The following is a 14,874-nucleotide window of genomic DNA, read 5'->3' as shown; positions in this document are numbered from 1 at the left end:
ATCCAGCGCCCGATCTCTGGGTTCGGAAGCCCGTTCTGCGGCTACTTCCTCCCGGGCTGAGGGCTCGATCCTCCACCTGTCTTCCTCCGAGGAGGTTGACGTGGAGGATGTCGAAGAGGTTTCGTCCCCTCAATCGCCCCAATATGAGGAGCTAGTGGAGGTGCTTACTCGTACTTCCATATCTGCTACATCACTATGGGTATCACAAGAGTAAGCTCTAGCCCGGGGGACACTACACCGCTCTCCATCATCAGCCCAACGTATTGCTTCACTACGAATGTCAATAAAGGATATAGAAGGTTGTTGTCTAATAAGACGTTTCAATTCTCGGCGAAGCATACCATCACGAACATGCTCTGCAAAATGGTCACGTATTATTTTATCAGAATCATGGATGTCTGTTGGGTTCTTACGCTTAACTACCTCCATTAAGGCCATTAATGAGTGAGAAAACTCTCGCAGCGTCTCCCCATCCTGCTGACGTCGTTGGAAAAACTGTTTCTGTGCTTCTATGTATGATTGTGAGCACCCAAATGTTTTGAGCAAAGTAGCTAAAATTTGTTCAGGGTCATTCCTGACTGAAGCAGGACTAAACCTAATTTCAGACCTAGCCTCCCCCTCCAAGTGATCATACACGAACAAAGCTTGTTCAGTTAATGGCATGTATCTAGAATTCAAGCATTTACGAGCTTCCTCTACCCATTCCTCTACCCCAAGGCATCCCGCACCCATACTGCCTGAAAACCTTGGGCATTTTCGTTCACGGGGAAGACAGACATACCTTGAGCCAGTAAGACCATCATCATGGCTATTTACTACCCCTCCCTGTCCTTCCACTGCATTCTGCTGGGCTGCCGCTTCCTGCCGAAGCTTGACATTATCAGCTTGTAGCTGCTGAAGCTGTTCTGTCAGGGCTCTAATCTGGTCTTCCTCCCCCTCAGACATAATCTAGGTAAAGAGCAAATAAACACCAGAAAAAAAACTAAAACAAATAAAGCAGGATAGGTATGGAAAATACAATAATCTTGATCTCGAAGCCCAACGTCAATGGTAATGTGAAGATGCTCCCACGACGTCCTCTTGCCAACCACTGTTTTCCTCTTTGTATTTATTTTTCACCTCCACAGCAATCAACCATTTACTGACGCCGCCCACCTGACCTACTCACAACATACAATAATAATAAAACTTAGGGGGAAGAGACAAAGAAAGACAAAAAAAAAACAAAAGGAAAATAAAGAATAATGGTAACACCAGCAACCACCTAACATCCTGCCGACTATGCCAAATGTGGCCTTCAGGTGCCTTACCGTGCTCAGAAATGGACAAATGCCTGATTAAACTATTAATAACATGCATATCCTAATTAAAAGGACAAAGGCAGGTGCTGGTGTACAAAATACATAACTTTATTCCTTATTACCACTTAATTTTATTAGTAAGATCATCAGTTACATTTTACAGTGATAGCTAATATACACAATAATATACATAGATGCTCTTTTATTTGGACTTTAACATCTTTCCTTCAAAAATGTAAAAGTCATTTGAGGCTGCTACATTTGACTTTCCAACTTGTTTAAATAAACAAAATAGATCTGCTGTATTTGAATGTTCTGTGAGAGCAGCCCATTGAAAGTGATAAACTGTTCAGTGCTCAACCATCCTTAAACCAAAGCTCAACCAGCTCACTACAGCAGAGATGAAGACGATTCTTACTGGACTTCTCCTGTTTGCCCTTTATGGACTAACAACAGGTCAGACAGGAGTTAAAGTGCACATTCATGTGACCGCTTCAGTGACCTGCACTGTTGCTCAGAATTATTGCAAGCAGTTTTATAAAAACCTGTCTGTAGTCTCTAACTATGAGGATCTTAAGATGCTTGAAGAAGCAGCTGGAGGAACATACAATTTTAGTTGGATCAACAGCCAGGAAAACATTTGCAAAGCACTGAAGTCTGAGGATATCAGTACTAAAGCTGTGCAATGCTTACTTGACAATCCATCTTTTTGTGTGTTCACTTATGAGGACCGTTGGAAAAAAACATCATGTTCTAATAAATACCCTTTCTTCTGCCATGTGAACCTCATTCTGGTGCAGGAGAATAAGACATGGGAGGAAGCTCTGGTATACTGCCGGTCTCACTACACTGATCTGGCTTCTTTTTATTTTGGTTGGCCAGTAAATCAGATTAAAACTGAGACTAATAATGCCCAGACAGACAGGGTTTGGACAGGCCTGCGCTTCTTGCATGGAAATTGGTTTTGGCTGAATGTGAGAAATGCTCAAAACAATCTCCCTTTGCCTTCATGCCCAACTGAGCCGCACCGTTGTGGAGCCCACAACACCAAGACAGAGCGATGGGAGAACAGAGACTGTGAGGAGAAACTCAACTTTCTTTGTCTCTATAATTAAAGGCAAGTAATAAATAACAGATTAGTTTGCAGATTATGCCTGATTCTGAAGTAATAACGTTTATATACGATAAAAATAAAATGCATACTGTTGTTCACAATTTACAAATATGTCTTCCTTAACAGAAAATGAGCACAGATGCATTTCTCTGCAACAAAGAGGAAGTCACTGATTCTTTTAAGAACATTTAAGATTTAACATTTTGGTTTTATTTCTCGCATTATTATTTTTCTTTATTTCTTACATGGGAAAGCATGTAACAACCAACACGACAGCACTACAGCTTTGTTACAAGCAAAGGGAACAGATTTTCTTGCCAGTCTTTCCAAAATTTTGTTTAATTTTGTTAGCATTTCTTTCCCCTTCGTTATGCCTATTTTACCATCTGTTTTGGGTTTGGTTGCTGTATTTACTGATCTACTGGTTTTGACCTTTGATTGTTCTAATAAACTCATACAACCTCCATTGACTTTCCATTGTTATTGTTGCCATACGCTTTTTTGCTTCGCAAACCAGAACATTGTGGCCACTAAATAATCAGCCTATCAATTTGGCCTTTTCTCTACAAACTTCAAGGAGATCAAAGAAACATTGTTCATGGTTATGATGAATGGAATGGACACTTTTTTCACCTCAGAATTTCACCGCATCTTTTTCACCTCAGAAGAGATTAGTTGGTACGTGATGTGAGAGGAAACACAACCTCTTCTAGCAAATGATCAACTAATGAATGAGAAGTGAGCAACATTTCAATAAAAAGAGAGAGAGAGAACAAAGAAAACAGAAAACAATCAGATGGTCCATAAAATAAAAAATCCATATGGCAAGAAATATCAAATTTCATTAGGCTTATTTTCATTGAAAGCAAATGGAGGATTCTCTTTATTAAGGGATTCTTACAGTTTCTTGTCTAATGTCAGAATATCAGAATTCCGTTATGATAGGCCATTTTAAATGACAATCCAAATGCGAGTTGAGTAACAACTACCACAACTTACTACTGGTAAGTGTCTTCAGAATAATCATTTGAAATTATGCTATATGTTTTATTTATTTACTTATTTATTTGGGTTTATTCGTTCATTATAACTGCCATGTACAATTTACCAATGTACAAGTTTATTTTTATAGTACAGTTCATATGCAAAGCGCTAGACATAAACAAGATTTAAAATAATCATAAAATAATCACAGATGTAGTGGATAAGAAATAAAAAATAGCATTCATAAGAAATAAAAATAACAATAAAAGCAAGGAATAAAAAAATATTAAAAATTTATTTAGAATGTATTAAAACAGTTAAGAATAAAAATGATACTTAAATAAGATTCAGTACTCATTCAGTAAATGCAAAGTTAAACGGATATGTTTTGAATCTGGATTTAAATGTGGCTCATTAGATGAGTTATCAAATCATGTGGTATCTGTAAACAACTGATGCTAGACCTTTCCTCAAAACTATTATCTAATTTATGAAAATAAATTCATGTAGGGATTCATTTCCTTCCTCTGAAACTGTGTGTGTGTATGTTTGTGTGTTTTAGCTTAGTTTTGATGTAATCTAGAGTAGCCAATAAAATTCATGTTTCATTTATAAAGAATCAATTGTCTGGTGTTCTATAATTTCAAGGTTAAAACTTTGCCAAAGATCCCTTGCTACCTAGCTCGTAGCTTACTTATAATAATTACTATAATAGCTTACTTATAATAACTGTATTGACCGTGGCCAGGAAAATACATATTAAATTTGTTAAAATATACTGAGGTCACGGCTCGCTGGACGACCCTTGATTTAAAGTGTAAAATAACAAATTTGAAATCAGTTCGAATCAGGTTGACTCTGAATCTTCAGATCCGAGTCCTCTCAAAACCTGAATAAATAATAATAATTAATTCCCTTATACAATTAATGAGTTAAAATTTCATTACATTCATGCACTTATTATTTCTTTATTTAGCAGTATTGGGTTTAAACAGTTAATGTATACACTTCAACAAACTTCAACAAGTTTTAGTTGAAGTAAGTAATATGCTTTTTGTATTTTTAATGTAGCCAAATTTACTTGTATCATGAAACATTAAAATAGACAACATTAGACATTAGATTTAATATTTGTGACAAATTGATAAGACAAATTGTGAAACATTATTATCCAAGTACAGCGCTACAATCCACCGCCAACATGCCAAATCCTCATCAGCATGCTGGTACTGCTGAGGAAGATGAAGGAGAGAGAGATGTAGGATTTCTGTCTTCAAAAACAGAAACCATTGAATCTGTGAGCAGACACAAACGAACATTGAATCTCTGCATTCCACCGGAAAAACTAAAGGTTCTCCTCCCCAGCCATCTGCGGTCGTAAAACTACATACAGGGTCAGCTCAGTGTCTCAGCAGTTCCTGTCCCCTTCGGCTTATCTTCTCAAGAGACTCAAAGAAAAGCACTAAGACCACAATAACTGACCTCTGCATCTGCACTCATTTAAGCAACAGAACGTCAGTGTTGTCTCGTGACTGGCTTAAGCATAAATAAACTATCTAATAACCAACAGAACAAAGAACCTGGTATCTGGAAATGTTCCAGCGACAGACACTCCTGGACCCCATGACCGTTTAACGCATAAATTGATAGTCCAATAAACAGAAAGCGACAGATTAATAGCTCCATGTCCGAGCTAGAAGAATGGCAGATCTCCACCCATGACAGTGTCATGACCTCAGGACATCTCCCCTCTTTCTCCTTGCATTCCAAAAGGGACGCATCCTTTTCCTACTTTCCAGAAAAAGCGCGCGTTTCTCCTGTCACAGACAAAGAAACAGAACTTACACAGACAATTCAAAAGACAATCATTTATGCGTATAACAGGGCAACCATATTCACAAATAATATGTTGTATGTCATATATATGCTTGAGGTGTCAAAATGTAACCGCGCCCAAGAGCTGGTCAGGACGGGAAAGCTCAGGGTGAGAAAGTGGAGCAGAGTGAGAAGCTGGAGCAGGACGCTGAGACCAGATCTTCTAGGTGCTCTACTGATGGTAAATCACATCAACTTTGTGTGAATATACATACATTGGATCTCTGACATCAAAAAGTCACTTAGATATGAATGGATAATAAAGTAATGGATAATACAAAAAATGTCCCCAATGCTATTAGAGATGGTATTGTTTTTATGATTATTCAAACATTTAATTTCTATCCCCCTCTTTAGATCAGGTTTCTCTACAGCACATCACATGTACTGCAGAGGATTGTGATCATCAGGAAGCTCCTAGCAGCAGCTCTGACATCCTCTCCTCTTCTGAGGACCAGCAGATACAGGAGCATTGCCATAACAATATTTATTGCAATACAGTCTGTAATATTACGCTATTTAAACTACTTATATGTGAAAATTTGAAAATGATTCAGTTTTGATTGAGAAAGCTTGTCGAATTACAGAAATTTAATTTCTCTAAAACTAAAAGAAATGTGACTGTTTGAAATTTTTATCTCTACTAAAATGTTTATCTTTTGAAAGATATATCTGCTCAAACTGTGACCAGTGATAAACTGGGAGAAGGAGGGCGGCCTTCTGGTAATTTCTTTGCTTTTCTTTTTTAATAATATATTTTTATAATATGGTTTTGTCTTATGTTTTATCCTATGACCTATTTAAACTATCAGACCGACCAAACTTGATCGACATGGTTTTAAAATTCATGATAGGACTTTCACAACACTGTGCATGTCTGATGACGATTAATGACTTGAGTGATAAGACATGTTAATTATAACTAATTCTTTGATTTCTTAATCAGGTGGCACAGAAATTTGCCAGGAAATCAGAAAACACGGAATGCACTCTCTCTGTTATGTCCTCTCAGTCTCTGTTTTCAGTTTTATATTAATATTAATCACACACTGCAAATGACTGTTTAAATAACAAACTGCTTTTGGCAAAATTCAAAAAAGGAAACCACCTCCATCTAACCATAAAAAAAATTGCCTGATCATCCCAAACCCATTCCCCTGGAAATCGGCCTGACAGTCCTTGCCAATAAGTGTCCCAGCTCACACCACATCATTGAGATGCTGGAATGGCAGGACCTCCCCGAACATTATGTTATGGTCTTCCAATTTAGCAGACTTTAAGTATACCCGTTATAGTATACTAAAAGTACAATTGCAGGGTTTGTTTTAAGTACACAAATATGTAAATGTATTTGTAGTATACTTCAAATAAATGTTAGTGTATTTACAGTATTTTTCACTAGGGTAGTGTCACTCATTGTTGATTCTTTTGGATTATATTTTAATGTGTGGGTGCATGAATGTGTAAGTAAGATTTTACAGTAAGGTTCTACAGTACTTGTTGACATTAGTTAAAATTGTAAATTCTTTAAATGAATAAAACTGTAAATAAAAAGTCATAAAAATCCAATTTATTTCAAACAAACAGCTATTTTTGAGTTTGAGCCCCATGTTTTGGATATATGGGGTCCAAAAATATGCCATTTGGTGCAGATGGTTATTTATATGGCCAAAATGTAAGATAAAACTCTGCTAGCTTGTAATGTAAATCAGTCAAATCTTTATAACAGTACAGTGGACTACTGACATAAAATGCATGTAAATATTGTCACTCTATATCTCTATATATGTCACGATAAAAGGACCCAGAAGCAAAGGCAAGTCAAACAGAAGATTTATTGTCCACAAAAATAAACTCAGGCAGTCTGTCGTTCACTGGCCGTATCTGGCGGTCGCAGAACTGGACATTAACACAGAAGAACTGGAACATAGGGGTTGACTTGACTTGAGAGAACGGGGCGCCACCCCAGCCTCCAGGGCGAGGAGCGAATACCTCTCAGGCTGTACGGGCCGGAGGACCGCGTCCGGAGGAGAGTGAACTGCTGGCAGCGGGTAACTGGGAGACTGGGCAGAAATCCAGGTAAGTCACACAATTTGACACGACTAGATCACACAACTGACGGAATAGAGTAGCCAATAGACTAGCATCTAAGCACAATAGTCTGGCAAAAAGCCTCGTAACACGCAGAGTAAAATAGAAAGGAAAATCATCGTAAAGAGGAAGCAGGTGCAGTCAGTGTTCGAACTATACCGTGGACTTTGGGGGAAAACGGTATCGTCGTCAGGCTACAGAAGAATACCATAATTACGTTTAATAAAGAATAAACCCATTGAAAGTTTTATTACTGTTAAATTTAATGAGAAAAAATATAAATACATTTCTGTTACTCACTTTCACCTTGTAACACATGAAGTCGAGCCTCTCCTCACAGTCTCTCATCTCCCCACTGCACTGTTCTGTTGTTGTAAGCTCCACAGCGGTACGGCTCTTCTGGGCATGACGGCAGTGAGCCCTGATATGGAATATGTGTGAAAGTCTTGCTCACCCAGTGCCATTCTCCTGCCAGGAAATGCAGTCCTGTCCATACACCTTCTGTCTTGGAAGCTTTGCTATTATTTTGCAAAATTTCCAACTGATACTGGTCTGTTGCGCTGGCCAAATCAGTGAACCAATACCTACAGTAATCAAGGGCATCTTCCCAAGTCATATTCATCCTTATAAGCCTCAATTCATAGTCGAAATGGCAGAAGAAAGGAAGCTTATTTTTACAATAACCTATATACCATTCAAGCTCTGTAGCATATACACAGTTGAAAGTCTTGTCATTATTGTTTAACTTAGTGAAGCTATATGATTCTTGATTCGACCATACCAGGGTGTTTGGCTTTTCAGCTGCTCTGAATAGACCAATCCAAGCTTGAGAGAATGTTCCTCCTGCGGCTGCTACCAACTTCTGATGTTCCTCCTGACTAGTGATGGTGGACAGGTCTGTATAGTATGTTCTACAGTAACTATTAGCTTGAATCCAGGCCATTGGAGTGGACACATAAATGTGTGCTCTATAATATTCTTCTGCATTCAGTCCAAGGACAAACAGGAGAAGTCCAGTAAGAGTCATCTTCATCTATGCTGTAGTGAGCTGCTTTGGTTTAAGGATGGTTGAGCACTGAACAGTTTATCACCTTCACTGGGGCTCTGACATGTAACATGCAAATCCTAGAACATCATTATCAACATGCAGCTACGACAGTGTCTAGTAGATTTGTTTATTTAAAGGACATGAAAACTCACTGCCACTTACCTTAGTACCGTGTTTGTTTGCCTTCAGAACTGCCTTTTTCAACGAGGTGCTGGAAACCAATCTTTAGTGACATGATAGATGCTGCAAATTTGTGGGCTGCACATCCATGATGAGAAAGTCCTGTTCCAACCACATCTAAAAAAAACGGTAGATTAAGCCAACCGGATAAGGTGAATTAAGAATTATTATTGAATTATTCTAAAAATGAACGATTTATTATAATTAATAACACGTTGGACGCAAGTGTGGGGTCCTAACATTATTTGCGCGCGTTCAGATGACGTATGTGTGTTTCAACAGCTGATTGAAAGTGGTCGCAGTTTACCAAGAAGCTCACAACATTAATCTCCTAAAAATATGTATTTCGGCTTTTGATGTGATTTATTTCAAGTTCTGTACCAAGACATTTTCGGAATGACATAATTTGGTATGTGTCGATCGTTGCTGACATCTTTGAGAAAAGACAGGCGAGTAATTCTTGTTTTTGCTAAGTCAGTGCTGTGGCATTTGTGAGGATCTGCTTTGTTTCGATTCTTAAATCAGCCACTTAGCTGCTGATATCGTCCATAATGATAGGAACAAACCAGATATTTAACCTGTAAACAGTGTGTGCGATTTTTTTTCTGCCTCGGGTTTATTTTTTTTGTCGTTCTACTAAATGGTTGGTTTACTTCTTTGTATTAGCCAAGCTAGCTAGCAGAGTAGTTAGCGGGTAGCTTTGTCCTAATGACAGCTTTAGAAAAAACACTTATGTTCTTACTTTAAACAAACAATAACATATGATATTGATCTTTCGAGAATGCTCTGTCTAGGGGAGTAACACACAATAAATACACATTTGTTATGGTTGATTTTTTTATTTTTTTTGTAAAAAGACATTGTTTACATAAGTAAGAGAGATGAAATAATATTAGCAGTTGGAATTGTCTCTCATACTAGCAGCTTTGTCATTTTTAGGAGTGCTTAAAGACATACCACTTTATCTTTAACTAATTTAAACATCCTTTAATTTGAATATTCATGTCAGTGTTATATTAATGCTAAGAATTGTTAGCGTTAAAATCATAAAGACACACTGGGGCTCTGACATGTAACATGCAAATCCTAGAACATCATTATCAACATGCAGCTACGACAGTGTCTAGTAGATTTGTTTATTTAAAGGACATGAAAACTCACTGCCACTTACCTTAGTACCGTGTTTGTTTGCCTTCAGAACTGCCTTTTTCAACGAGGTGCTGGAAACCAATCTTTAGTGACATGATAGATGCTGCAAATTTGTGGGCTGCACATCCATGATGAGAAAGTCCTGTTCCAACCACATCTGCTTTAAAGTTTGACGTGACGTGTTGTACGTTTTGCATCCCTGGTTATAATGAGTGGTTATTTGAGTTACTGCCTTTCATTTCAGTCACCTTCACCATTCTGATGCTTGGTTTGAAGATTCGCATGTCTATGTATATAACAATATATATATATATATATCAGGGCAGGGGTGTTCCGAGGCAAGGGAGGCAGTGTCTCCTAAAAAAATTGGATGACAAAATAATCTATATTACAAACATAAATCGCAAATATTAATAAATATGGCATTAAAAGTATAAAGATCACTCATTTATATAAAGTGACACTGTCCAACAGCGACACCCGCAGGTAAAGTTACAGCGGAGGCTTGCCTCCCTTCAGTCCATAGACTTACAACAGAGACCCCTTAGCGTGCAGTGACTTTTCTGGGTTGTAATTGAGAATGAATGGGGGAAAGTTAATGCTAAGAATTGTTAGCGTTAAAATCATAAAGACAGTAAACAAAGAGGGTTATATATATATATATATATATATATATATATATATACACACACACACACACAAACATATTCATGTCAGTGTTATATTAATGCCAAGAATTGTCAATTTTGTTTAATTTATTTTAATTTGTAAATGTATTATTTAATCAATTTATGATATTAATTGATTAATTGATAAAATATACTATTTTTATTATTTGGAATATTGAGAAACCATTTGAACAGCAAAATCAAGTTTTTTTTTTTTTTGGTTAATACAGAAGTTTGGCAATAAATTACTTTTTATTTGTAATTGTTTCTTCAAAGTGATGACAATAGGAGAAATTGGGTCAAATACTCTCTTTAACGTTCGTTTTAAAATAAGTTAGTTCATTTTTTTTAGTATAGTTCAATATAGTTCTTTTTTTTTTTTTTAAACTTGAACTGTGGGGTGGAATAAAGTTTCTGTGTAAAGTTTCTGAATTTGTTTCAGAAAAGTATACAGGAAGGTAAAAGATAAAAAACTCTTTTAAATCTGTATATGTATGTAGTGTAAATGTGCACTAAAGGCGTAGAAACAATTTTCACTCAGAAATTGCTATCAAAACTTTTTTTTTTTTTGTAAATTTGAAATGCTAACTGACATGATGTGTGGCCAGACATGACTAATACACTAGACATAATACTATAGACATAATTTGACACTAGAAATAATATCATTCTCTCATCTACAGTTACAGCTCCATTGGCTTACCTAACCTTTCCTGTGGTGCAATACAGTCCAACCATGGATAAGATTTTGGAAGCGCTGGTCAGCTCCTCCCATCCTCTGACTGTCAAACGGGCTATTGTGAAAAAAGTGATGGAGGCTGCAGAAAAGGAAGTGACCGAGGAGCAGTGCCAGGCCTTGTACCATCTCACCACCCGCCTTATTCTCCTGGGCGAGGATGCTTTTCAGCGACAGGTTGGCCTCCAAGTGCAAGAAGCGTACGCGCGTTACCATCGCGAAGAGTTTGCCCGCTTCTTCAGTAAGGAATACGTGCTTGGTCTCCTACAGCAGGGCTATGGCTCTCTGGACCACAGAGACCCTGCCATCTTGGACTTTCTTCACGGTTCCCTCCGACTGCTCATCAGCTGCCCGGCTGTGTTGGAGTTGGCACCGCTGCTACAGACGGAGGTCCTACGCATCATCTGTGAACGGCCAGAACCAGCAACTTGTGCCAAGCTGGCCACCATACTGATGGACTTCCCTCAGTGCGTCCCACGAGAGAAGGCTGGAGTTCTGTTCTGCCAGCAGCTTGTGCGCACCTTTGCGTATTTCAACTGTCCTGTCACTGAAGAGCGGGAGTTGAGGGAGTATGTGACCCAGGTGACCAGGGTGAGTGTGATGCTGCAGGGCATCTGGAAAGCTGAGCCGGCCACGCTGTTACCGTCACTGCAGGAGGTGTTTGCCGTCATCTCATCCACAGGTAAGCATCTCATCCACAAGTAAGCAATGATTCCTCTTGAGAAGATATTTGGTGGTGGTTGAGGAGAGACCCCGCTCCCCCCACATGATTGTAAAGCACTTTGGGTGTACAGCAATACACAATAAAGTGCTATATAAATGCATCATTCATTCATTCATTCGATATTTCAAATTCAGGAAATTAGAATGCATTGGAATGGAGCTTTAAAAGGAATGCAGAAGCACTATAAAAATATAATTAAAAAATGCCCATAGTAAACATATAGACATGAGGGTGACAGTAAATAATGACAGATTTTTTAATCTTCATAATTCAGGGTTTCCCCAAACAGTTTTTTTTTTTTATTGTAAAAATGGAAAATTAAAAGAAATTGGTAATTTTAAAATAAAAACAACCAGAATAATACACATAAATTATAAAAATAAATAGATAAAATATTTTATTTGTTTACCTGCATGTCATGTGACCATTAACCATCATCAGAGAACCATAAACATGTGAATGTCTTGGTAAACTATTAAAATCTTAAATCTGTGGGGTTGCTTCAAATAAATATTTTAAGTAAATATTTGAAAAATAATGTAGTATTGACTGTATTGTTATATATGTGTTAATGTTATAATATTATAATAATTATAGTACATTTTAAAATAAATTACTTTTTTACTTTTTATATTTTAAAACATTAGTTTTTATATTTTATATAATAGTTTAATATTATGCAATGCCTGTTGGATATATTTACTTTTTTATTATGCATTTATTTTAAGTAGGTAAGTTGTTTGTTTTTAGTTGTTTTAATACTACAATTGATTGCTTCTGTTGTCCTCATTTGTAAGTCGCTTTGGATAAAAGCATCTGCTAAATGACTAAATAAATAAAATAAAATAAATGTTGTATTCTGAATGTTTTGAGGAACCTCTAGAAGCTTAACATAATAATAATAATAATAATAATAATAATAATAATGTTTCACACTTTTTAATATAATCCTGATTAGACTACATGTGTGTGAGTGGGAATTGGCAAGTATGCATTTACTATTTTTGCAGGATTTTTTTCGGGGATTTGTAGCTGTATTTAAATGTTATTGTCTGTTAACATGCATTTTGAAACAATGATTGAAAGGGGTGTTTCTTAAAAGCACAGCAGCAACACAACCGTTCAATTCTAATGGTCAGAAAGGGTGGAAAATGGCAATTTTTTTTGAAAAACTGAATTACAACTATTTTTGATGCAAAAAGCTTAGAAACATTAAAGGACCTTCACGAGAGATCAGTCAAACAATAAATGAAATGACCCCTTTAAAATATGGTATATGCACAATAAAAAATAAAAATAAAAATGTATGAAATGACCCCTTTAAAAAAATCCTAAATATGGCATATGCATATGAAAAATATGAAATTATAATGTATTGTTCCCTAATAATCATTCCACAATGTGTTTGTTTTCATTTTTCAGACCCTTCATTTGAACCCTCCATTGCTCTAGCAAGCCTGGTCCAGCACATCCCTCTGCAAATGATCACAGTCCTCATCAAAAGCCTCACCACTGACCAGAATGTTAAAGATGCCAGTATGACACAAGCACTCTGCAGGTCAGACTATGTGTGTGTGTGCTCTTTGTAAAGCTGGTGAATAGTGCTTTTGTGTCCGTTTAAATGACTAAGCCCTTGATCCAACTGCCATCATGTTGTTTTCTCTACTTGTGTGCTTCAAGTATGTAGTAATTGCATTTTTAATTGCATAATTAAGCATAATTGTGAATTCACAAGCGCTACGATTTAAATAAATAATTATATGCGATGCAGTTCTAATACAGTATATGCGCTTTAATTATTTACATGCATGTAGGTCAAGTACGTGCGTCACACAGAGGCTCCGTTCACAGTAGTTCCACAGGAACTGTTATCATTTACATGTGTGGAGCGTCTCAAACTCCCATCTCTGCATGTTGAATGCGTAATGTACATTAGCTCTATTGTTTATAATACATTATGTATTTTAACAGTTTTGTTCAATAAAACCAAAAAATTATTTCTTGCTTTTGATACTTTATTTGAACTTATTATTATTGCCTCATTTATATTATATATGTATTTTAAGTAATTTTAAAGGCTATTTTTCACTTACATATTTTTATTACCCCAAAAAAATTTATTATAATTATAGGGCACTATGAAATCCTTTTTATTTCCAAGTTCAGGTTTTTCCATTTTAATTTTTCTATACTCCGTTTTAATGGTTAAATTAAATTCTATTAATCAAAAAGCCTGTCTAATTAATTGAGTTTTACAGTTTTATCTTTACCAAATTCTGCCACTGTTTTTAGGGTTGAATGTTGAGGTCAAGGTTTTTCTGTGGCACTGTTACTCTTATGTAAGGCTTTTATTTTATATGTTGCCTGTCCTGACCCTGCTTTCTCTCTCTATCTTTTTCAGGATGATTGACTGGTTGTCCTGGCCTCTAGCCAATCATGTGGACACCTGGGTCATTGCTTTATTAAAGGGACTTGCTGCTGTTCAAAAGTTCACCATCCTCATAGATGTCACACTGCTCAAAATCGAACAGGTTTGTGTGTGTGTGTGTAAAAAATCTCATAAAAGAGCTTTCAAAGTTACATATTTAGAGAATTACAAGCAACTCCAGCATAAGAGTTCTGGTTTGTAGAAAGGATTGGGAAGTGGAATGGATCAGAATTTAGTTGATTATTTGAGTTCATTAACTTTTTTTCTTTGATGCCTAAAAATTGGTTGTTGTGACCTGCCTGGCAGATGCTTTTCTGTGCGTTTATTAGAGCTGAGTAAAAAATATTGATATCGCGATATTAATCGATTCTCATTTTTACGGAACAATATCGATTCTTAAATCCCAAGAATTGATTAGTCTAGCCTGTTTTCAGTTAATGGACGGAACATTGAAGGGCACTTCCCATCCAATAAATCGCAATAAGCTTTGTGCTTTGGTGCTTTTAATATGAAACAAAGTCTCAGATTTCAAATTCTGTCCATTGTATTGCAGTATTCAAACAATAAATGCCATTT

At 36.6% G+C, this 14,874-nt stretch overlaps 1 protein-coding gene across 2 annotated transcripts in view; it reads left to right on the top strand.

Moving 5' to 3' along the window:
- The first annotated feature begins 8,879 nt into the window (after nucleotides 1-8,879).
- The window catches only part of LOC107725186 (ubiquitin carboxyl-terminal hydrolase 38), a 15,955-nt gene continuing 9,960 nt past the window's right edge, over nucleotides 8,880-14,874 (top strand). Inside the window, exons 1-4 of one of the 2 annotated variants that reach the window (XM_016534364.1) lie at nucleotides 8,880-9,002; nucleotides 11,094-11,828; nucleotides 13,293-13,428; nucleotides 14,272-14,401. In XM_016534364.1, the coding sequence (XP_016389850.1) occupies nucleotides 11,147-11,828; nucleotides 13,293-13,428; nucleotides 14,272-14,401 (948 nt within the window). In that variant the 5' untranslated portion in view covers nucleotides 8,880-9,002; nucleotides 11,094-11,146. Of the gene's footprint in view, nucleotides 9,043-11,093; nucleotides 11,829-13,292; nucleotides 13,429-14,271; nucleotides 14,402-14,874 lie in introns of both variants that reach the window. The other variant, XM_016534363.1, reaches the window with a different exon arrangement.

The sequence above is a fragment of the Sinocyclocheilus rhinocerous genome, unplaced genomic scaffold, assembly GCF_001515625.1.
Source record: "Sinocyclocheilus rhinocerous isolate Xijiao unplaced genomic scaffold, SAMN03320098_v1.1 scaffold1688, whole genome shotgun sequence".
NCBI classification, from domain to species: domain Eukaryota; kingdom Metazoa; phylum Chordata; class Actinopteri; order Cypriniformes; family Cyprinidae; genus Sinocyclocheilus; species Sinocyclocheilus rhinocerous.
Note: the sequence above shows the minus strand (reverse complement) of the source record. Positions and strands in the feature narration are given on the sequence as shown.